Source organism: Bos javanicus, chromosome 23 (assembly GCF_032452875.1).
Source record: "Bos javanicus breed banteng chromosome 23, ARS-OSU_banteng_1.0, whole genome shotgun sequence".
Classification (NCBI taxonomy): Eukaryota; Metazoa; Chordata; class Mammalia; order Artiodactyla; family Bovidae; genus Bos; species Bos javanicus.
Genome location: NC_083890.1, coordinates 9294470 through 9321488, shown reverse-complemented (window position 1 = coordinate 9321488; position 27019 = coordinate 9294470). Strand labels below are relative to the sequence as shown.

At 46.0% G+C, this 27019-nt stretch overlaps 2 protein-coding genes across 6 annotated transcripts in view; one reads left to right on the top strand and one right to left on the bottom strand.

Moving 5' to 3' along the window:
* The window catches only part of ZNF76 (zinc finger protein 76), a 30066-nt gene extending 7095 nt beyond the window's left edge, over positions 1–22971 (bottom strand). Inside the window, exons 1-7 of one of the 5 annotated variants that reach the window (XM_061399044.1) lie at positions 22620–22727; positions 7632–7799; positions 4563–4783; positions 4010–4090; positions 3816–3893; positions 2404–2603; positions 329–445 (exon numbers count right to left, since the gene is read on the bottom strand). In XM_061399044.1, coding sequence (XP_061255028.1) covers positions 329–445; positions 2404–2603; positions 3816–3843 — 345 coding nt within the window. In that variant the 5' untranslated portion in view covers positions 3844–3893; positions 4010–4090; positions 4563–4783; positions 7632–7799; positions 22620–22727. Of the gene's footprint in view, positions 1–328; positions 446–2403; positions 2633–3815; positions 3894–4009; positions 4091–4562; positions 4784–7631; positions 7800–22619 lie in introns of those variants that run through there. The other 4 variants (XM_061399042.1, XM_061399041.1, XM_061399043.1 and 1 more) reach the window with 4 other exon arrangements.
* Positions 22972–23056: 85 nt separating this feature from the next.
* The window catches only part of TCP11 (t-complex 11), a 160645-nt gene continuing 156682 nt past the window's right edge, over positions 23057–27019 (top strand). The window contains exon 1 of the mRNA XM_061399049.1: positions 23057–23187. The gene's annotated coding sequence lies outside the window, so the exon portion shown is untranslated. The remainder of the gene's footprint in view (positions 23188–27019) is intronic.

The window sequence follows — 27019 nt, the reverse complement described above, 5'->3', positions numbered from 1 at the left end:
AAGCAACCATGTCATTCAGAGGTGAGAGGGTATGAATGGGCTCTTCGGTTTCTTTAGGGCCCAGAATATTAGCATTGGCCACCTCCTTTATTTTGCTTCCTCTTCAGTGGAGATGCCCCCTCCAGGGAGCCTTCCCTGATTCTCTTCCCTCATGCACTCTTCACGCGTGTCACAGCCCCCCGTGCTGACATTCCTGTACACTCATCTCTTCCTTCCAGGAGGCAATGAGCAACCTGAGGTCAGGGACCAGTTCCAGTCAAAGCAGGAAGGCAGGATTGCAGCCTGCTGGGAAGACAGCAAGGCTGAGAGCTCTTTGCAGCCACCTTACCTTTAAGTGATGCGCGGTGGTATAGAGACGCCCACAGCCCTTGTAGCCGCAGCGGAATGCTCTGTCCCCAACCTGTTGTCCTTTGCCATTATGAGGAGCCTGGCTCTCATGCAGAACCTGAGGGGAAAAAATCTTGGGGTCCCTATATGTATTCTCCTCAAAGAAGGAAGGGACGAGGTAGGACACAGGGCCCAGCTGGCAGCTTAAGACCCAATAAACAGGGTTAAACCTACCAAGGGGGAGATGCGCAACCTGGGTGATCGATCTAGACAGATGGAACAGATGCTGAGCCTGCTGCAGAAGGAACAGGGCTGGCCAGTGGAGTCACCACCAGCTCTGATGGACAGAGAGACGATTAAATGTCACTGGGGCTCTGACATCTTGGGGAGAAAGGGCGTCTCTTAGATGGGCAGGTAGGGCGGGGGGAGGAGTGGCCGCAACGGCCACACTCGAGCTGGGCTGAGGGCCAGCTGCCCCCCTTCTGACCGTGGAGGCTGCTGCTCTGGACACGTTTATCCTCTGATAGGAAGAAATTCCTTCCTCCCTGGGGAAACCCATGTTTGGAAGGGGCACTGCCAAGGGGCTGGCTATGGGGACAAGCTCACCTCGGCTCACCAGAAGCGAGGTGGCCACAACCAACAAAGTGCACAGGTGCCCAGGGCAGGGACCTGCAAGTCCTCCCAGAAGCCCAGTTCTACCTGTAGCACCTGGCTACTGACAAGCCCTTCCTTTCCCTCTCTCCTGCCAAAAACCATTCTACACCAGCCTCTGGCTTCAGGGAGCCTTAATGTTGTGCTTTCTTGGGCAGAGTCCTGCTGGAACTGTCCCTTAGCCTTTGTTTTTGGGACACTGTGGCCTTCCCAGGAGCTCTTGAAACTGAACTCTGGAAGGCGTGGTGAGCAGGAGTCAAAGGAGGGAGGCCAAATCCACAGCGGGTCTGTATAGTCAGCTCCAGGTCAAGGGGTCAGGCAGCTGACAAAGTTTCCTGGACACTCGAGTAGCTGGTGGGTGGCAGGAGAGGGCCACAGGTGGCTGGGCCTGCTCGGCAGGCGAACCCTGTCAAGCGTTCAGATTTCACTCCCATGTCCCACTGGTTCTTGAGGGAATCAAAAAACTTCAGGGCTAGAAGTGACCCTCTGAGATCATCTGGCCCCAATTCATCATATGAGATGGGAACAAGTTGAGGCCTCGGAGGGGAGTGACTGAGGCAGCACATGACAGAGGCAGAGCCCACACAGATTTCAGGGCTTACAGTTAAAGCTTGGTTGTCTTCCCAACAGCAGTAAGCTTCTAAAATACACCTTACAGAATGGGGGTGGGAGTGGGCATAGCCCAGAGGGGCCTACTGCGAAGTTTTGTAGTGTCTTTTCAACTTCCTCTTCTCCTCTATGATATAGCCATTCTAGTTTAATTATAAAAACAACTCCCCCAGTCCCCTGGGTAAAATGCACGCTCCAGGAAGCCCTGCTACATCCACCCTGAGGCGCTGGAGTTCGGCCGGGCAGGGAGGACCCTGGTCTGGAAGGCTCTCAGATCTCTGAACTGGCTTCCCCTACAGGCAGGACCACGGCCCAGGCAAAGAGAGCCTAGACTGACTAATGTTTGGAAAGCCAAGATCCTTTTCCTTTGCAGCTGAGCTACTGTGCAAGCCCTGGGTTCCAAGAATCCCAGCTGCTCCGCTACATCTGCTCTCGTCACTGCCTACAGAGGTTATTTTCCCAAATGACTTAATGAGTCGCAGAAAAGAAATAAACACAAGAACATCTGACCTCAGAGAACTGGAAAACTAATAAAAGTCGCTGGCAAAGGTTTTCTCAGACAGTGCAGCCAAAGTGAAGCTGGGCCTAAGTTCCCACCGTATGGGTATCACTGTTTCTTACAGCTGCCTTCCCTCTGCAGAGACGCATAAACAAGTGGGAGTGTACACAGCTGTTGGCGGGCCCCAGCTGGGCTGTGACTCTTGCCCAAGAAGATGACCCGTGAGAGATGAGTCGGGGGAGCCAGGCTGCGGGTCACAGGGAGTAGCCCTGGTCATGTGCAGGCACAGGACTAACCCTGTCATCTAGAGAGCTCACCTTGCTGGTATACTGCTCCAGGGCCACCACTGTGTCCGCACTGAAGCCCTCGTCATCCTCTGCGGCCAGGCCCTCCAGGCCCACCTCTGTCTGCACAGCCAGGATGGCGCCATCTGACGGCACAGCCACGGGGTGGTGAATGTAGGCGGTGGAGCCATCTTCCAGCTGGACGGCTTCCAGGGCACTGGGGTCATAGCCCTCTGCAGGGAACATGCGGTTAGCCCAGAAGCTGCACAAGGGCAAGAGATGCGGCTGGGACCTGGGCGTTGAGGTAAGGAGAGGTACATATACCGAGGAGGGTTTAGCCTCTGGTTTCTCCTGCTCCCTCACCTTGGTGGTCCACCCTGGCTGGCCCTCCCTCTGGGGCCACCTCTCCTAAGGATGAGGTCTCCTATGGAGTACTCACTGGGAACACACAAGCTTGGTGAGGACCTGAAAGGACCATCATCTTGGCTGAGATGACCATGAGAACCTCCTGACTGGTGGCCCCTCACCCCATCTAGTTCCCTCCAGGCAGCACAGCATCCAGAGGGAGCTTTGCAGGACACACGTGTGGTCTTGTTACCCAACAGCCTAAACAGGTCAACCATGTCCATTGGCCTCAGGATAAAAACCCAAACCCTTATTCTGCAGCCCCAGTGCTCTGGCCCATCCTCTCTGTTTGGCTTCACCTCACCCACTCTGCCCTCCCCTCCAAGACTCAAGCTCCTGGCAGTTCCATGAATGTGCCCTTCTTTCTCCCTGCCCACCTCCACCCGTTTCCGGGTCACACATGCTGTTCCTTCCGTCTGGAGTACTGAACCCTTCTTGCCATTGCTCTTTCCCAGCTAGGCCCACTCCATCCTCCAGCTCCCAGCCCAAGCGTCACTTTCTCAGAAAAGCCCTCCCTGAGTCTGAACCCCATTTGTAGTGATCAGTTCATGATGGTTCATTTCAAGCCCTTTCCCCCACTAGATTCTAGGAGAGCAGGGACTATGTCTGACCCTGTTCTCTTTTGTATACTCCACACCTAGTGCCTGGCATGCAATTGCTCAAAAAACTACTTGTAGAAGAAATAAACCATTATTCTTCAGTACCTTAAAAGCTTCATTCTTAAAAAATGTGACTTAAGTATGTGGTCCTGGTTTTGGATATTATTGGATCCCATTTAAAGCCTTAACACTTTGTGGCTGTGCTGTAGCTAGAGCCGCCAGGCCCAGGCCATGGACTCCCATGCTCAGGCTCCTAGGGGCAGAAGCAGCTGCTCCTGCGGTCCACGCCAGGAAAGGCAGGGGTGCCTGCTAATCCAGGTGAGCATGGGGCCCACGGCTCCATGTCTCTGCCCCAGCTCCCAGGGTGCACAATGCTATCCCCCAACCACGGCCAGTTCTGCCTCCCTTCCTTCTCACCAGTCATGAGGACTGTGACCCCACCTTTGGGTGTGCGGTGTATGTAGGCCATGCTGCCATCTTCCAGCTGCACGGGTTGTCCATCCTCAAAGGAAAGAGGCTCTGTAATGAGAGCAATGCCTGCCTTTCTCTGGAGCTTGGGGTCAGGGAGCAGGGCTCCTTCAGTGGAGGCTGCCTGGCCTCGCTCATGTGGCAGGGGCGTCCTGGGATGCCCTCACCTTTCTGCACTGTCACTTGGTGAATGTATGCAGTGGTCCCATCCTCAAGCTGGATCACTTGCCCTTCAAGAAGCTTGTCTCCTGCGGGGGCAGAAATGGAGAGAAGTGGGCCAGGCCCAGAAGAGGGCTGAGGAACACTTGCCTGCTTTAGTACAGGCCTGTTGGAGGCACAGTCTGCATGTCTAAGCACAGCTTAGGCATTCTCCATGTTACCTCACTCCCTGCCTCCCAGGTCTGGGCCTCAGAGGTACCAAGGCAGAGACATCCTGCCATGAAGAATCCTAAGCTCCCAGAAGATTCCCCTTCAGTCACTCACAGGAGGAGCAACTTCATTTATTATTCTACCCATGCCACACAAAGCAGGGACTTCCAACCTGGCAGTATGCTGCTGAGATTGAGCTAAACAGCAAAGGATTCCCTGAAATCTGGAAAGGCCCCAAATGGATCCAAATTCAGATCTGACTCAAATTAACTAAATCAAAATATGTTCCCTTGTCTCCCACTGCGGCAGTATGCCAAGACCAAGACCCTCTGATAAGGCAGTATAACTTACAGGTTAAAAGCAATGGGCTCTGGGGCTTCCCTGGTGGCTCAATGGGAAAGAATCCCTCTGCCAATGCAGGAGAAACAGGTTTGATCCCTGGTCCAGGAAGATCCCACATGCCATGGAGCAACTGAGCTCATGTGTCACAACTAATGAGCCTGTGGTGTAGAGCCAGGAGCCACAAATGAGCCCACATGCAGCAACTACTGAAGCCTGAGTGCCGTAGAGCCCTGCAACAAGAGAAGCCACTGCAACTAGAGAGTAGTCCCCACTCGCTGCAACTAGAGAAAAGCCTGTGCAGCAACAAGTGCCCAGCACAGCACCCCCGCCCACACAAAAAAGCACAGGGCTCTACAACCAGTCCAGACCTCCTGGGTTTGAATTTCAGCTCTACCTCTTACTAGCTGTGTGATCTTAGACAACTTATTTAACTTCTCTGTGCCTCCATTCAGAGAAGGCAATGGCACCCCACTTCAGTACTCTTGCCTGGAAAATCCCATTGATGGAGGACCCTGGTAGGCTGCAGTCCATGGGGTCACTAAGAGTCGGACACGACTGAGCGATTTCACTTTAACTTTTCACTTTCACGCACTGGAGAAGGGAATGGCAACCCACTCCAGTGTTCTTGCCTGGAGAATCCTGGGGATGGGGGAGCCTGGTGGGCTGCCGTCTATAGGGTCGCACAGAGTCGGACACGACTGAAGCGACTTAGCAGTAGCAGCAGCAGTGCCTCCATTTCCTCTCCTAAGAACAAAAGGCTCTTAGATTTAGAATTAGAATTATATAGGCCTCTCCTTATGTCCAGGGAGTTTGAGAGGGAGAAGGGATAAAGGAAGTGAGAAAGCAAAGAAGGGAGACTGAAGACTCAATGACAAGTGGTTTCTTTGTTCATTTACTTACACGTTTCAAGACCAGACAGTTACTTCTGGCTCACCTCTGCTGATGTCTACCCCTCAGAAGAATTCTCAAACTTGTCCCCAAACTGAGTTTTCTTGGGTCTGTAACTAATAGTTCCACAACCCAGCCAGAGTAGGTAAGGCGGCGACAAAGGTAGGAAGTAGGAGAGAAACACAGCTGAGACGAGGGGAGAGCAACCCCCTCTTCCCTCCTGCCCAGCAAGCAGCAGGCTGCCCCGCCAAGGGCACTAGCACTTGGGGATCTGAAAGTATCAGCAGAGCTTCTGCTAGGAGAGTGGGTACTGTTGCAAGACAGGAAACAAGATGCCGAGAAGAGTTATTAAGGGAAAACTCTCAACCTAGAACTTCTAACAAGCAGAGATGACAATGCGGAGAGGAGTGGGGTGCTGGTGGTGGGGAGAAGAGCTGTCAGGACCCTTACACCCCACTGCAGAGGTGACTGTAGGTTCCGTTTTGCCCAGAGTGGTCCCGGTGCCTTTATTCAGAGCATGTTCTTCCACTCTCCAAAGTGTCAGCTTTGAATAACACATTTCATGCTTACCCTGTTTATAGGTAAGTCTCATAACATTTTAGGGCTTCCGGCTGGCTAAGCTGGGCCCAGACAGAGCTGCCTGCTGACAGAGATGAAAGTGCACTGGTTGAGAGCATCAAAGGAGCTCACCTGCAAGAGAGCTGCCTTTCAGGACAGTGAAGTTCTGGTTCCTCAAGGCCAGCTCTACTCTAAGCAGTATGAAATCTGTTGGGTGTGAGTGTGTGTGTGCATGCATGTAAGGACACACTATAGCATCATGGAGGAAGAAGAGAACAGAGCCAGAAGAGTGACAAGAGAAAGATACAAATGGGGAGGTGGGGGAGGTAAAGAGATCATCCAGACATAAGAAGGAAAGACATAAGAAAAGAGAGTGGCTTTCCAAGGCCAAGCACAGCCACTTGTTTGTTTTTTCATTCATTCAACCATTAATTCGTAACAGAAGACTGAGGCAAGGGGAATAGCCGGGTCCATAGAGTAAATGCAGGTCCTGAATTCTTCCATCCCGCTGAGACTGCTGTGAGAGGGCAAAGACCTCCAATGGGAAGGCTGCAGGCTTCACAAGTATTCTAGAGAAGTCCATTCTCAAGAAAATAAAGCCAGCCAGCTCCACACGTCATCATATGGAAAAAGCCTATCGATGCTATTAAGGAGCCTCTTTGTTGTCATCAGGAAGCAGCCGATTTAAAATGAAATCAACAATTTATAAGCTTGGGACTTGAAATACATTTTGACAATGTGTTGAAATGAAGGAGGGCACTGTTGCAATGACAGTGGAGAAATGAGGATGGCGGTGCTCACAGAGTGCAGAAAAGGCAAAATAAAGAGAAGGAACGAGGCAGTGTTTGGCCAGTGCTGTCCAAGAAAGACCCACATGCCATCTGGCGTGCCTGTAAATGCTGGCGAAAAGAAGGAACTTGTTAGGACACTGAGTGTCCTGGCCAAAAGGCCCTGCTCTTCAATAATGCTCTGTTCTGACTCCATGCCCCCTTGAATTTAAGTTCCTTGGGAATTTGAATTTCAGGTAAATCTGAATTGCAGATAAACAGTGAAGGATTTTTTTTTTTAGTACTTGGTATTACTATGTTATTGCTTTTAGTATTTAATCTTATGTTTATACATAGCTTTCTCATGCAGTATTTGGAACATACTTACACTACAAAATTATTCATTGTTTATCTGTAATTAAAATTTAACTATGTGCCCTGTAGACTTTTTCTGGTCACCCTAGTGGGGCCCCCTACCCTGAACCTAAAGAGTATGTTGCACATGCTCAGAAGATAGTTTGATTGCTTAAACTTGCTTAAATTAAAATGAACTGCTTCTAGAAAGAACTGAGAAAACTGGAAAGGGAATATTTGAAAAGCAGGAAGTCACAAGCAGCACTGTGTTCATCCATGCCAGAAATATTTATGAACCTCTTACCACACATAAGGGAATCTTGGCTCCTGTAGCTAGGCTAATCTGATTTTCTAGCCTCCCTAGGTGGCATTATATTTTAGAGTTACTTTTTCATCAATCACCTTGAGATATTCTCATGCAGAGAAAGTTGTAGCAAGCAGGCAAGAGGGCAGGGTGGTCATGAGACTCTTGGACCGGGACAGGGCAGGATTCTGCAGTCCGCGGAAATACCTTTGACAGCTTGCTGGACATAGGCCGTCGTCCCATCACTGAGGGTCACCGTCTGCAGCCCCAAGCTCTCCATGGCAAACTCCTGCCTGTGCAGTCAGACATGAAGTTGGCTTCTTTCCAGCACCGGAGCCACAGCTGAGGTTAGAGATTTCCTTTTGCGTCACAGATCTGAGAAAATGGACAGTGTCATATTATGAGCTGCATGGCTTCCTCCTGCCACAAGGACACACAGGGACAGTGAATGAGGCCAGCCAAGAAGAAGAAAAACAGATGAATTCTTCAAAGTAGAGAACTATGTTGGCTTTTATTAAGAGTTCGAAATATACACATTTAAGAATTCTAAAAACTGAGCATTCAAGAGAAACATGCCAGCCAAACTGGTTGTAAATTAAGATTTCATTAATCAAAACCCACTTTTAGGGACTTCCCTGCTAGGCCAGAGGCTAAGACTCTGTGCTCCCAAAGCACAGGGCAGGGGTTTGAACCCTGGTCAGGGAACTAGAAACCACATGCCACAACTGAAGATCCTGCATACCGCAACCAAGACCCAGTGCAGCCAAACAGATCAGTAAATAAACAAGTCAATTGTTTATAAAACCCACTTTTAAATTCACTCCCCTAGAAGGGAGACTCACTGAAGGCAGGAGGCCAACTCCGGGGTTGCTGGTTCTCTGTGACCATTCTGACATCTCTCCTGTGCTCAGATCCATCCATTTACCAAGAATCAGTGAGGTCATTCTTTTTTGGGGGGCCATGCAGCTTGCAGGATCTTAGTTGCTGACCAGGGATTGATCCTAGCCCCTTTGCAGTAAAAGCACAGAGTCCTAACCACTGGACCACCAAGGGATTCCCAGTGGGGTCATTCTTGATTCCCCCTTTATCCTCAGAAGTCTAGGAATACCACCATCTTACACCATACACAAAATTAATTCAAATGGATTAAAGACTTGAATTTAAAACCTGAAACCATAAAGCTCCTAGAAGAAAACATAGGTGGTAAGTTGCCAATGATTTCTTTTTGGAATTTGTCACCAAAAGCAGAGGAAACAAAAATAAACAATTGGGACTAAAAAAACTAAAAAGTTTCTGCACAGCAAAGGAAACCATCAATAAAATGAAAAAGCAACCTATTAAATGGTAAAAATATTTGCAAATCCTGTATCTGATAAGGGGCTAATATGCAAAATACACAAAGAACTCAAATGACTCAGTAGCAAAAAGCCAAACACTCCAACTGAAAAAACAGGCAGATGATATGAAACTGGGCTTTCTATGCCCAGTAGGTATATGAAAAGATGCTCAACATCCCTAATTACTAGTGGAATGCAAATCAAAACCATAATGAGATATCACCTCATATCTATCAGAATGTTTTATTACCAAAAAGACAAGAAAAAATAAGTTTTGGCAAGGATGTGGAGAAAAGGGAACGCTGTGTGCTATTGGTGGGAATGTAAATTGGTGTAGCTACTATAGAAAACAGTATGGAGATTCCTCAAAAAATTTAAAGTAGAATTACCATTTGATCGAGCAATCCCACTTCTGTGCATTTATGCAAAGAAAACAAAAACCTTAACTTGAAAAGATATATGCATTTCCATATTCATTACAGCATTATCTACAATGGCCAAGACATGGAAACAATCTACGTGTCCACTGATGGGGGAATGGATAAAGAAAGAGCTACACCACACACACACACACACACACACAGACTGGAATATTATTCAGCCACAAAAAGAATAGAATCTTGCCATTTCAACAACATGGATGCACCTTGAGGACATTACGCTAAGTGAAATAAGTCAGGCGGAGAAAAAATAAGCACCGTATGATCTCATTTATATGTGGAATCCTTAAAAAAATTAGATTCATAGATACAGAGAGCCGATTGGTGACTGCCAAAGGCAGGGGTTGGTGGTAGGTAAAATGAGTAAAGGGAGTGAAAAGGCACAAACTTCCAGTTACAAAATAAGTCCTGGGGGATGTAAGGTACAGCATGATGACTACAGTTAATAAAACTGTATTGCATACTTGAAAGTTGCTAAGAGAATAAAATTTAAAAGTTTTATCACAAGAAAAAAATTCTGTAACTGCATATGGTGCTGGATGTTAACTGACTGACTATGGTGATCCTTTCACAATATACAGATACTGCTGCATGTTGTACACCTGAAACAAATATAATGTTGCATGTCAATTATACTTCAATTTAAATAATTAAAAGACAGACAAGAAGGTCAAGGTACCTAATTCCAGGTGAGTATCACCTCACCTGTTGACTAATCTAAGAACCTTCTAATATGTGTCAATAAATTCTTGCCTGTTTCTCACTCAAATTTTGTGTCAGAATGCCTTGTTTTTAAAGTACAAATCTAAACCTACCACTTCCTTGATTAAAACTCTTCAGTGGCTTCCTATCACCCTAAGAATTCATTCACCTTGCAGGCAAGGCTGGTCCCCTCAGAAGTCCCTGCAGCCCTGGCTACCACGTTTTCCTGGCACTCACAGTCCCAGGGTCACATGCCTACCTCTTCCTCTTTAACACACGTTGCCTACACAAGACTTCGGGCTCCAAACCCAGTTCCTGGCTCACTGCGGGCTCTCCACAAATCCTCGAGCTGTGACGTGCCAGTCCTTGTCCCAGTAGGGAAGCACTGACGCATGGGACGGAGTACCGGAGCCCTGCTCCAGGGCAAGGTTCTCTTTGCCACCCATCCATAGGATTCTCCCGGGCTCGAAGTCTGCACGGCCTACTGGACTCTTACTAGCTGCCAGCTCATCTTCTCAATCAGTGCTGCCCAACCTGTTATCACATCAGGGCACCCAGAGAGGATATTTGTATGTCACACTTTGGGTGCTGGTGCTTGAAGTCATGAGCAACCAGCTAGAGCTTTGGCAGTTCCAAGGGCTGAGTGGGTAAGCACCCTGACATAACTACAGCCCGTCTGTGACACACTGGTGGGGACGGTCTCTGCTAGACTCGGCATCTCCACCAGAATGATTCATACCTTCTGTCCATAACATTTACTGAATGGGCTAAGCTCTGGGGACAGCAATGCTACTATCACTGATAGTGAACACGGTCAGGGAGCTAACCATGTACTAGGCATTTAAATTTGGTAACCTGTTTAATCCTCACACTGACCCTTTAATTAAATACTATTATCCTCATTTTACAGTTGAGGGAGTTGAAGCTCTACTCAAGGTTGCACAGCTAGTAAATGAAAGAAAAGGATTTGAATCCAGCCCACCTGGCACCAGAGCAGTACTCCTAAGGAGTCTATTCCGCTGCCTAATACGGAGGTTTTTAGCTAGAGTTTACGAACCCTGAAGCCACCTGATAACACGTTTTTGGTGTGTGAGCTTGCACATTTTTCTGAAGAGGGGAGAGTCATGACTGTCATTGGAGTCTTACAGGGATTGAAGGAGGTAAGGAACCATTGGTCTAGGTAGGAATTCCGATACATGATTCATCTTTTCTGGTCTGCTCGGATCCTGGCAGTGACCTCAGTGTTGCCCAGAGTCCTGATGACCCCCAACATGGTCCCTACCTCATGAAAGCCCTGGGCCTGGCCACTACTGGACTGCTCCAGGACCTTCGACTTTCATTCTCTTAACCAGGGAGATAAGTTCTTTTGGAGGACTGTTTTCATATTAACAGCACTGTATCAGAAATAATACACCTGAGAGACCTATGTCGGGATTACAAACCAGCCTCAGATCTTTATGGCTGGGCCCTGTGGCTGCTGAGGCAATGGCTGGTTTAACTTAGCTCATCTGTATTCTACTGAGATTTTCTGAGGAAAATCTGTGCCATGGTTAACAACACAGGCTCTGCTGTCAGTCTTGGTTCTAACTCAGACTTTGCCTCTTTCAAGCTGTGTGTCCTTGGAAAGTAACTGGACCTCTCTGAAATTTAGATGATACATCTTAAAAACAAAATGAGGATAACAGTGGCGTCTTTGTCACGTTACTGTCAGGATGAAATGAGGTCACATACGTCAGCATTTAGCGCAGTGAAGGCACACAGGGATTACCCGAGAAATGCTGGCTCTAGGGAAGCGGGTGAAAGGGGAACCTAAAGGGATATGCTTCTGAAGCAATGAGTATTCCTGTAACAGCTAGGAGTACTGACAACAGCCTGGGATCTGTAGAAAGGCTCGTAACCTCAATTTCACCTCCTGTTATTGCCTCTTCATCTGTAAAATGAACTGTTGGCCCAAATGACCCTAAAATCCTTGCCACCATTCATGTAATTACATTTATTAAATATACACCCCTTAATACATGTCAGCTGCTGTTTAAAGTACTCTATCTATACTATCTTTTTTAATCTTAAAAACAATCCTATGAGGAAATGAGTACACTATCCCCATTTTACAGCTGAGGTGACTGAAGCTTAGAGGTGGAGTAATTTGCTCAAGGTCCTAGAACAAGTTAGTGCTGAAGCCAGGATCTAAGCCAGGCTGGCTGGCCCCAGAGTCCATACCTCTTAATATCTGGTTTATTTCCTCCTTTTGCTAATCCACTGTAACACAACATCAGCTCTTAGAACACTTGAATACTGGTTGTTTAACTTTCATCTCACCCACTGCAACTTAATCCTGGTTCTTCTCAACCTGACCACATAGAAGGAGGGAACAGCTAGCAGCCACATTTCCCAAAATAACGCTTTTTAGACTCAAAGAAAACAAATCCCTACTCTTTTACATGTTCTCATGTCCAGGCTAAATATTCAGTTTTCCTCCTTAAGCCTCATAACATAAACCTTTAATAAAACAGTCCCCTCTTGCTCTCTAGCCCTTCCGGATCGCTGAATCCTCCTTCCAACAGTGCCTGACTGCGGATAGTGAGAAGTTGCTTCTTGGCTGCCAGGCACATACAAGTGTCTGATTGCCATTTTTCTTCCTTTCTTTTGTTAAATAATGGTCAACTCCGAAGCCTCCTGTGCCAGTACTACCGCAGGGACATTGGCAGAGCCAAAGAAGGCTTGTCACTGCCTGAGGATGGCTGGGTCTGAGCAGTTCCTGCCTGTACTGGACACTTCAGATTTGTAACTCCCCTGGCCCTCTGACAAAGGGCAGGGGGGAGCTGGGCGGGGGGAGCAGGAGTAGCTGCTACCTTTTCTTTTTGGAGGGTGTAATTTTTACCAGCTCCCTAATGACCTGAGCCGAAAGGAGAGCTAGTCTACGGGGAGGTGTGGTGAGGAATAAGAGCCAAGACAAAAGGTAGGGATGAGAAGGGAGACTGACACACCCAGAATTAGCAGCAAGTCCAGTTCCTGTTTGTTGCATTTTTAAATGAACTTAACGTATTGTTGGTTCTGGTGCAGGAAACAGCTCCATGACTTCATAATATATAAATGTGTTTCCTCTTGTAAACATAAATTATAGTTACCAGAGAGAGAACATTTACGAAAACTTTTTAGATACATTGAATCTTTCCCTGTGAGAAAAGATGGGCTTAAATTGTGTCCTTAAAGCAGAAAAATAAGAGGTATGACAGATGGGAAATGAAAGACTAGCCACGTGCTTCTCCACTATGTCATGGTTCAGATCTAATCTGACCCACACCTAAGCAGGGCTTCGCCTGGACTACAGGCACCTGTTTGCTAGTCTATCATTTTCTGCTAACCCGAATTCTGGGAACATTTGAAATAGGGTTTCTGGACTCTGTCAGCCCAGAGGGTACTGAGGAGCCAAAAAAAGAAAAAAAGAAAACGTTTGCTTGGAAACAGAGAAATGTTCAACTTTGGGGGGAAAAATGACAATTTTCACTCAGATAATTACTAATGTGGAAATACAGAAAACTTCTCAGAAAGGACAAAGCGACATTAGGTTGGGAGGGACAAAGACTGAGGGAGTCAAGTGGCAAACAAATGAGAAGCAGATTTGGAAGGGCTGTAGTAAAATGATTCAGTGTTTGTTATTATAGAAAAAGACTTCAGTGCACACACAAAACCCGTAGTGAAACAGGCTTGGTTCTGTGGGTTTCCAAAAACTAAAGAGAAAACAGGAAATTAATAACAGAAACACATTTAAAACACCAGCTAAACATCTCTTTCCAAAAGGCACACTGATGTTAAAAGCCCAAAGTGCTTTTTAGTATGGTTCCTATTTGGCTACTGCAATTTTACAGGTTTGAATTAGTCACAGAAAAGGGAGTAATTGGGCAAAATGGATTATTTTTAATTCCAAAAAAGTCAATGAAAATACAGTCTCCTTTACTGCAAAATGGCATTCATTTTAAACTAAAACAGATAACTTAAAAATCTAATTTTCAGACAAATGTTTAAGTGAATTTAGCACCTTAGTTTGTAAACACTCAACAGAGCAATCATGGCTTAGTTTCAAACTCACCTTTAGTCCATGAAAAGAAAAGTCCAGAAAAAAAGGCAATCTGGAAGGGTTATCCTAAGGATATCACTTTATATCAACAAACAAATTAATACAGATATGAGGAGGTTACATTTGAATTGTTACTGGAATTCAGCTTGGGGTCACTGCGTGCTTGAGACAGGCTATTTGACAGTTTCAGAAGGGACTGGATCATCACAGTTATTTAGAAACATCATGTTATTTAAAACATCACTCTGGGACAAAAAGGTTAAATTTATATTATCAGTTAATCAAAATGGAATAATATCCAGATCTCAAACAGGAAGAGAAGGTAGTTTTGGCCCTCTGAAGCAAAGAAATCTAAGTCAGAAGAGTTGGCTTTAAAAAAACCCTCAGCATTAGGGGGAAATATTAAAGAAATAAAATATAAGGCATGATATTAAAAACACATGTAACTTATAAATAACTAATAAGGACCTACTGTATAGCACAGGGAACTAAATAATCTGTAATGACCTATGTGGGAAAACAATATAAAAAAGTGCAGATATATGCACATGTATAACTGATTCACTTTGTTGTTTGGCAGAAACTAACACAACACTGTAAATCAACTAGACTCCAAAAAAAACAAACAAACATGTAACTGAACTGTACACTTAAAAATGGTTAAGATGGTACATTTTATGTTCTGTGTATTTTACCACAATAAAAAAAAACCCAGGCAGAGAAAAAGCCACGTGCAGACACTTACAAACCTCCAAGAATACTACCAAATTTCCCCTGGACGATATGAATTCACACAAGCAAAAAAACACTAATATTAAGTAAAGAACACACAAAAAAGGTTCATTCTCATTAGTAATTAAAGAACAAGAAAGAATAATGATGATATTATACTTATGGAATTACCAAAAATCAAAGTGAAAGTATTCACAGCCAATAAACAATGACATATCACCACACACCTACTACAGGAGCTGAAAACCCAGAACACTGCAAACTCCAAACGCTGGTGCGAATGCAGAATGGCAGAGCAAAATGGCACTCTGGAAGACAGTTTGGCAGTTTCTTACAAAGCTAAACATGTTCTTACAATAAGATCCAGAAATCCTATTCCTAGGTATTTACCCAAATGAGTTGAAAACTTATGTCTACAGAAAAACCTGCACATGGATGTTTATTTATTTAGCAGCTTTATTCATAATTGCCCTAAACCGGAAGCAATCAATACATCCTTCAATAAACAAACTGTGGTACATTCATACTACGGAATATTATTCAGCAATAAAAAGAAAAGTTATTAAGTCACGAAAAGACACAGAGGAACCTTAAAATGTACTTTGCTAAGTCAAAGAAGCCAATCTGAAAAGGTTATATACAGTATCATTCTAATGATATGATATTCTGGAAAAGAAAAAACTTAAAAGACAGTGATCAGTGGTTGTCAAGGGTGCAGGGGAAGGAGGGGAGGGATGAATAGGCAGAGCATAACACATTTTTAGGGCAGTGAAACTATTCTGCACAAGTCTATAATGGTGGATACTTGAAAATCCAGAGTGTACAACACAAAGAGTGAGCCATAATGTAAACTATCAGATCAGATCAGATCAGCCGCTCAGTCGTGTCCAACTCTTTGCGACCCCATGAATCGCAGCACGCCAGGCCTCCCTGTCCATCACCAACTCCCGGAGTTCACTCAGACTCACGTCCATCGAGTCAGTGATGCCATCCAGCCATCTCATCCTCTGTCGTCCCCTTCTCCTTCTGCCCCCAATCCCTCCCAGCATCAGAGTCTTTTCCAATGAGTCAACTCTTCGCATGAGGTGGCCAAAGTACTGGAGTTTCAGCAATGTAAACTATAGACTTAGTTAATAATAATGCCTCCACACTGGGTCATCAATTGTAGCAGATATACCCAACCAGTGTAAGATGCTAACTGGGGGAAACTGGGAGGCTTAGGGTAGGGGGTGCGTAAAAAGGGAGTACACAGGGACTCTCTGTACTTTCTGTTTAGTTTTTCTGTAAACCTAAAACTGCTCTAAGAAATAGTCTATTAATTAAAAAAAAAAAAAAATCCAACCATCGATGTTGGCAAGGCCAGGAGAGGCGGGTGCAAGTGTGCATTGCTGATGGCACTATAGGGGCTCCAGGTTCTCCAGAGAACAATCTGTCAATGCTTAACCCCACCAGAAAAGGTTCAGGTGCTGAGGTCTAACATTCATCCCAGAAAAAGACAGGACAGAAAACAAGAGCTACTTGCACAAGATGCTGGTTACATACCCACTCTCATTTTGTGAGTGACCTGTTCATTGAAAGTTGAAAGTGTTAGTCGCTCAGTCGTGTCTGATTCTTTGAGACCCCATGGACTATAGCCCACCATGCTCCTCTGTCCATGGGATTCTCCAGGCAAGAATACTGGAGTAGGTTGCCATTCCCTTCTCCAGGGATCCTGTTCATTAAGATGGGCTATACCTTGTATTAAAAAAAATATTATTTGTTGCACCACAAGGCATACAGAATGCAGGATCTTAGTTCCCTGACCAGGAATTGAACCTGTGCCCCCTGCAACGGAAGCACAGAGTCCTAACCTGTCCTAACCACTGGACTGCCAAAGAAGTCCTTATATCTTATATTCTTGTTTAGTTGGTCAGAGACTCTCCTTAAATAGAAACATAAACATCTAAATGACACAGGATAAGATGTTTGTGCTTCCAGATGCAGTGAAGAGATTACTCTGCCAGTTATGTTATTTTTCCCTCAAACTTAACTCTTTTGGGATGAAAATAACACACTCCTACTTACTGTTAAACTGCTTATAATTCAAGTTCTTAGAGAGCAAGCATTTCGGCTTAATTAGCACCTTACAAAGAATGTGCCCACAGATACTAAATGAATAACACTACTAGGTCACATAGCTAACTGAGCTCTTTAGCTCAAATTTGAATCCTAAATCAGCTCCACTTATTGTGAATCAGATCTGATTGAAACTTCTGAGATTGGCTTTGAAATCCTTCATCTACCGTAGAGACATAAGCTCCCTAAAAGAAGTTCCTGGCAGAAGAGTAAATGCTGAGTGAAGGAATGAAAGAGGGAAGGGACTGAATCCCACCATCCCAGCTCTTTCTCCAGCCCCAAATAGGACGCCCACTTTTTCCTCACTTGAATTACCACCTTGCCTCATCTATGACATCCACAAAGTTTTCTCCCAGACCCAGTTCAAGAACAAGATTTCCCTGGCCAACACCACAGCAGACCGTGAGACCCCAGCCATTTCTTCTGCACTCAGCAATGAAGTTACTACACCAGGTGGCTCGTCTGCAGTGTTCCATGAGGGCACGGATATATCTCCCTGTTATTGGATCCTCTGTGTCCAGAGCCCAGAACATGGCAGGCATTCACTGGGTATTGCTTTAGTGAAGGAAGGGAGGACTCAGCACCAATAATATTACCCTGTGTAGAGCTCAGCAGTTTACAACATGCTCTCAGATATACAGATACATTATCTCACTTGCTCTAAGCTTGCTTCATCAGCTCTCACAGCAGGAGGGGCTGAGAAGACAGCTCATTTCTAGTCTAAAGCAGTCATTCTGCAGATGAAGAGACAGAGGCCAGAGCTGCCAGAGGAGTCCCAAAGGATCACATGGCTACCTGGGGGCAGAGCCGAGTCCCACGCCAGAGCCGTCAGTGCTCTTCCACTCTGCTCCTTTGTCTCTGGCCCGGTAACAGTGTTCTTTCAGTTCCCAGAAGGGCAGACATTCACTAACAAGTCGGAGAGACTTGTATATGTAGCTGCTTACTCAATATTTCCATGTCCCCAAACATCTCAAACTTGACATATTCAAAAGTGGATACCTTAGCTCCCTTCCTCACCGTGTGCCCTTCTTCCAGGCTCCCCCTTTTCAGTAAATGGGAACTCCATTGTTAAACTGCTCAGGCCAAAAGTGATGGAGCAATCCTCAACTTCTCTATTTCTTTCACATGCCACTTTCAATCCTTCAGCAAATCCTACTGGCTCCTTTTTCAAAACATATCCAGAATTCAAGCACTTCTCACTCTTTGGCTTTTTACTTCGGGTCCGAGCTACCCACTTTCCTTGCCTGGACCACAGTAGCAGTTCCCTAATCAGTTTCCTTCCTTCCCCTCTTGCCCACTACAACCTATTCTCAACATAGTAGCCAGAATGATCCTTTATGTCAGATCATGTCACTTATGTGCCTCGAACCCTCCAATGGCTCCCATCTCACTCACAATTCACAGAAAATCCAGGGGCCTATAAGGCCTAATACGATTTACCACAAATCTACTCCCACCCACATCTCTTGCTGTTTCTCCTCTCTCACACTACTGCAGCCATAATGACTGGTGTCCTCACGTTTCTTGAACATACGAGGTGTACTCTTGCCTCAGGGCCTTTGCACTTGCTCTCTGACAGCAGAGGGAATATACTTCCCTCAGATAAATGCCTGGCTCACCCCTTAACTTCCTTTGGGTCTTTGCTTAGATGTTAACCTTTCAGTGAGACCTTCCTTGACCACCCTAATAAAATTTAATACCCTGACTTCTGGTACTCTTTATCTTCCTTCTCTGGTTAATTTTCTCCATATATATTTCACTTGTTTATCATATGCTTCTGCTTCATCCCAACAGGTGAGCTACTTAAATCCTGGAGCTTTGTTTTATTTACTACTCTATCCCCAGGTACTAGGAAAGTACCTGGCTTCTAGCAGATATTCAGCAAACATTAGTGGAATGAATGAATGAGTAAATGAATGAATGAATGAATGAACATCCTTACCTTTAGAATCTCCCAGTAATCTAAAGGGTTCAGGCCAGAAGGGAAAGACCCTGGTTGAGCTCTGACCTCACCCTCACTCCCCGCACAGCTTCTCCTTCTTCTTAGGTCCAGCCCACTCCCTTACTACAAGAAACCAGGTCTGGGCTGGGAAGCAAGGCAGGACCAGGGCAACAGGTGCTTGTTGCCAGGATGGTACAATTCTGCATAGTGCTAATTTTTGGCTTTGGCATCCTGATACCTCATAAACAGAAGAGGTCAAAAATAGGTTAGGACTAGATAGTAGTACTGACTCAGTTTAACAGCAACTAATCTGCTTTGAGATATCTTTCAAGGACCAGTGCTAAACTTGCATGTGTTCACCTATCTGTCCTCTTCTTCTTTCTCAAACTCTTTATTATGGATTTCAAACATGCAGAATAGTAGAAAGAATAGTATAATGAACTCCATGAACCCATTACCCAAATTCAACAATTACCAACATTATGTCAATTTGGTTTCTTCTGTTCTCTGTCTCTGCAACCCCCACTGAATATTTCATGAAGCTGTTTCTTGAGAACTGATCTACATATGACACACTCTGGTCTTGTTAACACTGTATTCTAGCAACTATGTCAACCAATTTCTCTAGTTTTACTAGAAATACAGTTAAAAAAAAAAAGCACTTACACCCATTCTCTCACCAAAGCAATGACTAAAAAAGGAAGTATCTAAATTCCAAACTGTTTAAATCAAGGGACTTGTCACTTATCATGTTTGGAGGGATTTGGGGAGAAGGGTTTTGTAGCTACAAAATAGATGTAGACATGAGCTGTTTTCACTTGTTTGTATCTGAGGCAGAATTTCTGAATGAACTTGTTCAATCCAGTAAGTATTTAATGACTACCTGCTACATATGAGGGATAGGATTAAGAAGACAGAAAATAAGAAAACCCAGCCTCTGTTCCTAAGGAAATCAGTGTGGGGTGGAGGATGGGTGTTGTGTGAGAAGAGTGTAGTGGGAATAGCTAACATCCAAGGCAGAATACATTCTAGCCTGAGAGATTAAACAAACCCAAGGCAAAAGTTCCTTTAAAAAAAATCAATCCACAGAATTTGCAGACCCCGAGATTTACCTCTTCCTTAACTCTAATTTTGCCCTCTGCTGAATTTATTGCTATACAGCCAATACATATATTATATGGGGTCAGAGAATTCAGTGATCCACAGAATAGACTTTCGGAAGTGGATCTTTCATGTCACATGTTGCTACTTACCATCCAGTCTTCTGGTGGCAGAGAACTGGAAAGTCATCCCAGGGTTTGGAAAACAATGGGGCTACCTCAGGGCCCACACTCAAAGTGTTCTACTCTTTGAGAGCATATACAGCAAGCAGCTTTATAAACAGAAGAGACTGTGTCAAGGAGACATGGCTAGATGGATTCAGAAGGACTTCCAAGAACTCCCTCCTGGCTACCTAAAGGACTGTGACCTTAGTGGTCTATTACCAGAAGAGTGCAGCTCTTTGGACAAACCAATGAGGTTTGGTTAGCCAGGTTGTGTAGGAAGGAGAAAGTGCATGCTCATTCATATGCCCCTGGAATTAGGTGCACAGGAGAGTGGAAGAAGGGCAGAATTAAGATGGAAGAAAGGTTTACATCATAATCAATGTTACCAAGATTGGTGAGGTAAGGATGCATGAGAGAGAAGGAGTAAGGTAGGAAAAAGGCACTGTGACAATGGATGGGGCACAGGAATAGGGATTAGTAAAGAGACGATTCTGGTTTGAAAAGGAGATCACTGATGGAAGTGAAAAAGATGCCACGTGACCCAAGATCTTGAGAGGGAGGATCTCACAAGATACTAACAGGGTGTGAAAAAGAGGGACCTTTGAATGGGAGGGTGTACAGATTATGAAGGATGGGTTCCCACTGGAATGGAAAGGGGTCACTTCACTGAAGCTGGGTGAAGTGGTCACTAGATAAAGGTTTTGGGTAATAGGATGTAGCTATGGATGGCAGAAAGGAGGCAGCTGGAACACTCATAAGAGATTGGAAATCTCTTATTTATATGAATTCCTGGGGGTAAGCAGACTTAGGATGAGAGGATTTGGGGTAAAGTGCCAGTGAGACGGGAGACACCTTAGGATAAGCGGGAGCTCCAAGGACTCATAGGGTGAGAGGATATTTGGACAAAGGATAAAGAGAGGTACTAAGGTGCAGGGGTCTCAGGACACTTGGGGTCAGAAGTTATGAATAATGGGTTGAGGAAGACACCAAGCCATGTGGGAAAGGTTAATATTAATAGAAACCTTGGAGGTCGTGGCAAGTGTTGATGTTGGGCTTAGGAATTATTAGAAAATAAGCAACAAGGGGCTGAGGGTAACCTGGAAACCCAGGTAGGTTTAGGAGCAAGAGAAGCTATGGATCAAGAGAGTTTTGAAGATCGTGGGTTCAGATGCCAGCTCTGCTACTCATCTGTGTGAATCCAGGTTTGTCATTTGTTTAAAACTAAACCAAAACAAACAAAATAAGGGAAACAGTGGTAGACATAGGAAGAATCATGTCTTTGGTTTGTGAAGGGAAAACTTAATTTACACATACAAAGTGTGGTACACGGTAGGTGCTTAGCACTAAGTGCTAATCTTCATTAAGGAGATAACCAGAGTCAAGAGCCAAAGAAGTGAGGAGGCCATAGGAGACCTAAGAGGACAGGGATTCCAAGAGCTCAGGGGTACAAAGATAATGCAAAGTGTGGGCCCTGCATTCGTTATCTGCTGACTCCCTAGCACCCAGGATGGAGTTAAGACCCATAAGAGCTTCTCAGCATATACTTAAGGGCTCCCTTAGGCTAGGCTTCGTGCCAAGTGTTTGAATACATTACTGACCCTGGGGTGAGGTTACAAAAGTAAACTTCTAGCTAGGAATACAAAAACGATTGCAAACAAATATTATCTTGATTGAGAATTGTACAACTTCACAGCTGGAAGGAAACTGAGGTCATTTAACCCAACCTTATCATAGATGAAAGACTGAGGTCCAGAGAGAGGAAAGGAGTTCTAGTGGCAGAGCTAGGACTTCGATCTGGGACCACATACTCAATCCAGATTCTCTGATGCCTCCAACTGCATCTACTTCATATTCATCTCTATAATTTCCTGGGCACCAGCTCCGTGCTAGGGCACTTGTTTAGTCATGTGCTGGTTGACACTGGGGGGCTGAAGTGCAGACAGGGACGTCAGCGGAGGTGACTTCAGGATGGAGGGGGAACATGGAATGAGGTCATGAAGTTATAGGGAAAAGAATGGATTATCAGACATTGAAGGTTACATAGAAGATGACTGGCTGAGAAACTATTTTAGACGGCTGAGTTTAGGAGTTACCAGAAAAGGTTTGAGGGGAGTCACCAAGTTTGTGTGTGGGGGGGAATACAGGGTAGAACTGGACGGGTTACCAGACTAGTGGAGTCAGTAAGGTTTGAAGGGATGTGGGGATGTCCGGTGGTCAGTCACTGTGTTGGTGGGCCCCTGGGCAGTGCTGGGGAAGTTCCTGGATTGGCAGAGTCAAAGAGTAAGAAGTAAGGATTACCTGGTGAGGTCTTAGGGTCAGTGGGTGGGGGGTCAGAGGTGGGGGCGGGCGCAGTCACACGGTGGGGTGTGGGAGTCACGGGGCAGGAGTCACAGGGCGGAATTGGGAGGCAGGGATGGGAGCCGGGACCCGAGGTGCGGGAGGGCCAGGCCGCCAACCAGCAGTCCGGCCACCGAGCTACAGGGCCAGAGGGTGGGCACGCCAGGCTCGGGACCTTCCCGGGACCCTGCGCCCGCCCGGCCTCCCACCTGGGCACGGTGGACCCACTCTTCCCGTAGCCACCAACCTGACAGCCCCCGAGGGCGACTCCGCCGACAGACCGCCATGCACCGGGCCCCGCCACCAGCGCCGGCCCCGCAACCCGCCTGCGCCATAGCCCGCCCGCCCGCGAGCCGCTTGCCTCGCGCGATATCCAGGTTCCAGGGCCGCCGCACTTTTCCTCTCCTCTCGGCGGGCCTCCACCGGGCCCCGGAACCCGTATAGAAAATACAGGGCAGGCTCCACCCCGCACCCCGAGTGGCGGCGGCCGCCGTCTCACTTATCCCGGTTCCCGGGCCGCCGGAGCCCGGGCGGCCGGGGTCTCGAACGGTGCCCCTCAGAGCCCCGCCCCGCCCCCCGACCCGGGTGACGCGCCGCCCGCCAGGCTGGGCGCCCGGGGAGGGCGTGATGACGTCACGACGCCCCGGTCAGGGCCTGGGCGCGGCTCGCGAGCCGGGTCGTCTCTATAGCAATAAAGAGCCGCCACCTGTTCCTGAAGAGGGGACTCGGTCACCTGAGGCCTGAGGCGGGCGCGGGGAGGAGTCCGAGGCCCCGCGGGCTCTGCGCCGTCTCGTCGGCCGCCTGCGGGCGAGAAGGTGCGCTCCTGGTGCTGGGGAGGGCCGGAGGGGCTGATTGTGAGGGAAGCCGTGCCTCTCCTCAGGGCTCAGAGCCGCCAGGCGGCCTCCTGCGCCTTTAGGGTCCTGAGGCGCCTTGCTGTGCGCAGTCCGCACGCACGGCCTGCGATCTTCGACCCACCCCCTGAAGGAAGCAACTGCAGGTATTACTAGCACCTTATTGAAAAGGACGACGTCGAGGAGCCGTGAGGGACTCGCCTGTTTAGGGAGTGCGCCCTGACGGTCCTCTCGGGTTCTCTCACGCTCATTCCCCCGTCAGTCCCACCCCCAGCCTCGAAACCAGCTACCACTGACCCTCGTAGGTTCGTTTCGGGTGAACAAAGCCAGGCCCTTTATGGTTTACCCCTGTCACCAGGAGGGACTATGATTGGAGAATTTTCAAACAAAGTAAAAGAGAGTGAGCTTTTGGTAAAAATAAATAAAAGAGAGAAGTTAGATGAGGAACTGGTAAAGGTTGCCTCTTAGAAGAGGAACTGGGTGACTGGAGGAATGAGGTGAGAAGCTTTACCTTCTCTGTCCTTTTAGACTTTAACTCCTTTCTTTTGTCTCCTCTCTCCCCTCCCCCCCCCCCCCAAAATTTAACTTAAAAAATTTTTTTTGAAGGGAGTGTTCCAATAAACTAGAAACGTTTACAAAGTACTGTGTTTGGGGTCTGTGGTAGCTAAAGATGCCATAGGAGGCATGGGTGATTGCTTTCCTCCCTTGTCTATACAAAGCTTAACCACAAAGCTTTAGACATTCTCTGTTCCGCATCTTCCTAGTTTGGGCACCACAGTTCCAGAGGTGGAACTGGGGCTATAGTTCTCATCAAGCTCTCAGCTTAGGGGGGCAGTGAGTGACACTTGATGGCCTCTTCTTGTGGTTAATAATTAATCATTTCTATGTGCTGTGTGTTAAGTTGCTTCACTCGTATCGGACTCTCTGCGACCCTATGGGGGTCAGAGGAGCCAGCCAGGCTCCTCTGTCCATGAGATTCTCCAGGCAAGAGTACTGGATTTGGTGGCTGTGCCCTCTTCCAGGGATCGAACACCCATCTCTTAACTCCTGCACTTGCATGCAGACTCTTTACCACTAGCACCACCTGGGAAGTCCCAATCCTTTCTATACCTCCTGATACAGAGATAAGCAGCCTGACCTTTAAGGTGCCCCCTCCCTGTTCCTTTTTGGTGGAAGTTTAACAAGTTATTAATACCTAGATAGAGAATATAGTAGCTTGTCCTGTAGCTTAAACTTCTGGATAGACATAGAGCAGAGACTAATACTCAGGTGTCCTAATTTGTACCCCCACCACCTTTTTCCATAATAAAAAATACATCTATCCTTTCTCATATTCCTTGCAGATCCTAATCTATTTGGTAATCACCTCTCCTCTTACACAACAAAAACTGTGGGAAACCAGTGTCTGAATTTGAAGTATTAGGATTCTGATGATGGGTAATTTCAGGTACTCAGGAGAACTGGGGAGGAATATAATTTGGAATGCAGGATCGAAGATCATTTCTAGCAGCTTCTGTTCTACCTTTGAACCCCATCTCCACAATATACTGTATAGGCTGGTGGTCTTCAGACATTTTTTGAAATGGACTCTATAAAAGAATTTTAAAGAACTATGTATCTCCTTGTTCATTCCTAAGTTGACACCTAAATTTTCCATCATATAAATTCTTGTAGAGGATATAATTTCTGACTTACCGCAAATTTTGATGTTTTAAAATATAACCATTATATCATTCTTAAATGTATCTGCTGCTGCTGCTAAGTCACTTCAGTCGTGTCCGACTCTGTGCAACCCCATAGCCGGCAGCCCACCAGGCTCCCCCGTCCCTGGGATTCTCCAGGCAAGAACACTGGAGTGGTTTGCCATTTCCTTCTCCAATGCATGAAAGTGAAAAGTGAAAGGGAAGTCGCTCAGTCGTGTCCAACTATTAGCAACCCCATAGACTGCAGCCTACCAGGCTCCTCCATCCATGGGATTTTCTAGACAAGAGTACTGGAGTGGGGTGCCATGGCCTTCTCCTAGTGGGCTCCAAATACCCTAAATATTTGATGCCCACCAGCATCCATTTCGGAGAAGCCCGCTAGGCTCCTCTGCCCATGGAATTTTCCAGGCAAGAATACTGTAGTAGATTGCCATTTTCTACTCCAGGGAATTATCCTGACCCAGAGATTGAACTCATATCTCTTGTGTCCCCTGCATTGGCAAGTGGATTCCTTAGTGCTGTGCCACCAGGGAAGCCCAACAATTTTCTACCTGTTTTTTATTTTTATAGACATAAATGTTGAGGAATGTTCACATTGGGAAAGGAAGAGACTGTTAAAATGATATCCCTAAAGCCTTTGAACTACTTCTAAATTACATGCCAACAATCACAACAATTCCTCATAAGTGTCACATTACCAAATAGACTCCTCCTTTAATTGTATTAAAAATTTTATTTAATTAAAAGAATTGGAAACCACAGATCTTGCAAAAGGATTTGTTAGTCGTTTGAGTATCGATTTCAGTCTTATCAAAATAATTATGTCATCTTTTCACTCAGAGGCAGCTAATCAGACTGGTTTTCATATTTCTTTGTCAGTACAATTTTTTGGATAAAATTCCTTTTTTTAAAAGGTGTTCAAATAAGTCTCACGTTTTATTAAGATCCTCTATAAACATATTTATTCACTACTGAAAATTGAAATAGCACATCAAAAATTTTTATTACATTTCAACATGCTAACAATGCTCTGGCCAAGCCAACCAATGTTTTCTTTACTTTCCTTCCACAAGTTAATTTGTTTCAAATTCTTGATACTGAGTTTCATCTTACAGAACTTCAGGCTTATGAAACAGACATTACCTGAGACTTACTCAGTTCAGTTCAGTTGCTCAGCTGTGTCCGACTCTTTACAACCCCATGAACCGCAGCATGCCAGGCCTCCCTGTCCATCACCCACTCCTGGAGTTCACCCACCCATGTCCAATGAGTCGGTGATGCCATCCAATCATCTCATCCTCTGTCATCCCCTTCTCCTCCTGCCCTCAGTCTTTCCCAGCATCAGGGTCTTTTCAAAAGAGTCAGCTCTTTGCATCAGGTGGCCAAAGTATTGGAGTTTCAGCTTCACCCTTCCAATGAGCACCCAGGACTGATCTCCTTTAGGATGGACTGGTTTGATCTCCTTGCAGTCCAAGGGACTCTCAAGAGTCTTCTCCAACACCACAGTTCAAAAGCATAATTTCTTCGGTGCTCAGCTTTCTTTATAGTTCAACTCTCACATCCATACATGACTACTGGAAAAACCATAGCCTTGACTAGACGGACCTTTGTTGGCAAAGTAATGTCTCTGCTTTTTAATATGCTGTCTAGGTTGGTCATAACTTTTCTTCCAAGGAGTAAGCGTCTTTTAATTTCATGGCTGCAGTCACCATCTGCAGTGATTTTGGAGCCCAAAAAAAAGTCAGCCACTGTTTCCACTGTTTCTCCATCTATTTGCCATGAAGTGATGGGATCAGATGCCGTGATCTTTGTTTTCTGAATATTGAGCTTTAAGCCAGCTTTTTCACTCTCCTCTTTCACTTCATCAAGAGGCTCTTTATTTCTTCTTCACTTTCTGCCATAAGGGTGGTGTCATCTGCATATCTGAGGTTATTGATATTTCTCCCAGCAATCTTGATTCCAGCTTGTGCTTCCTTCAGCCCAGAGTTTCTCATGATGTACTCTACATATAAGTTAAATAAGCAGGGTGACAATATACAGCCTTGATGTACTCCCTTTCCTATTTGGAACCAGTCCGTTGTTCCACGTCCAGT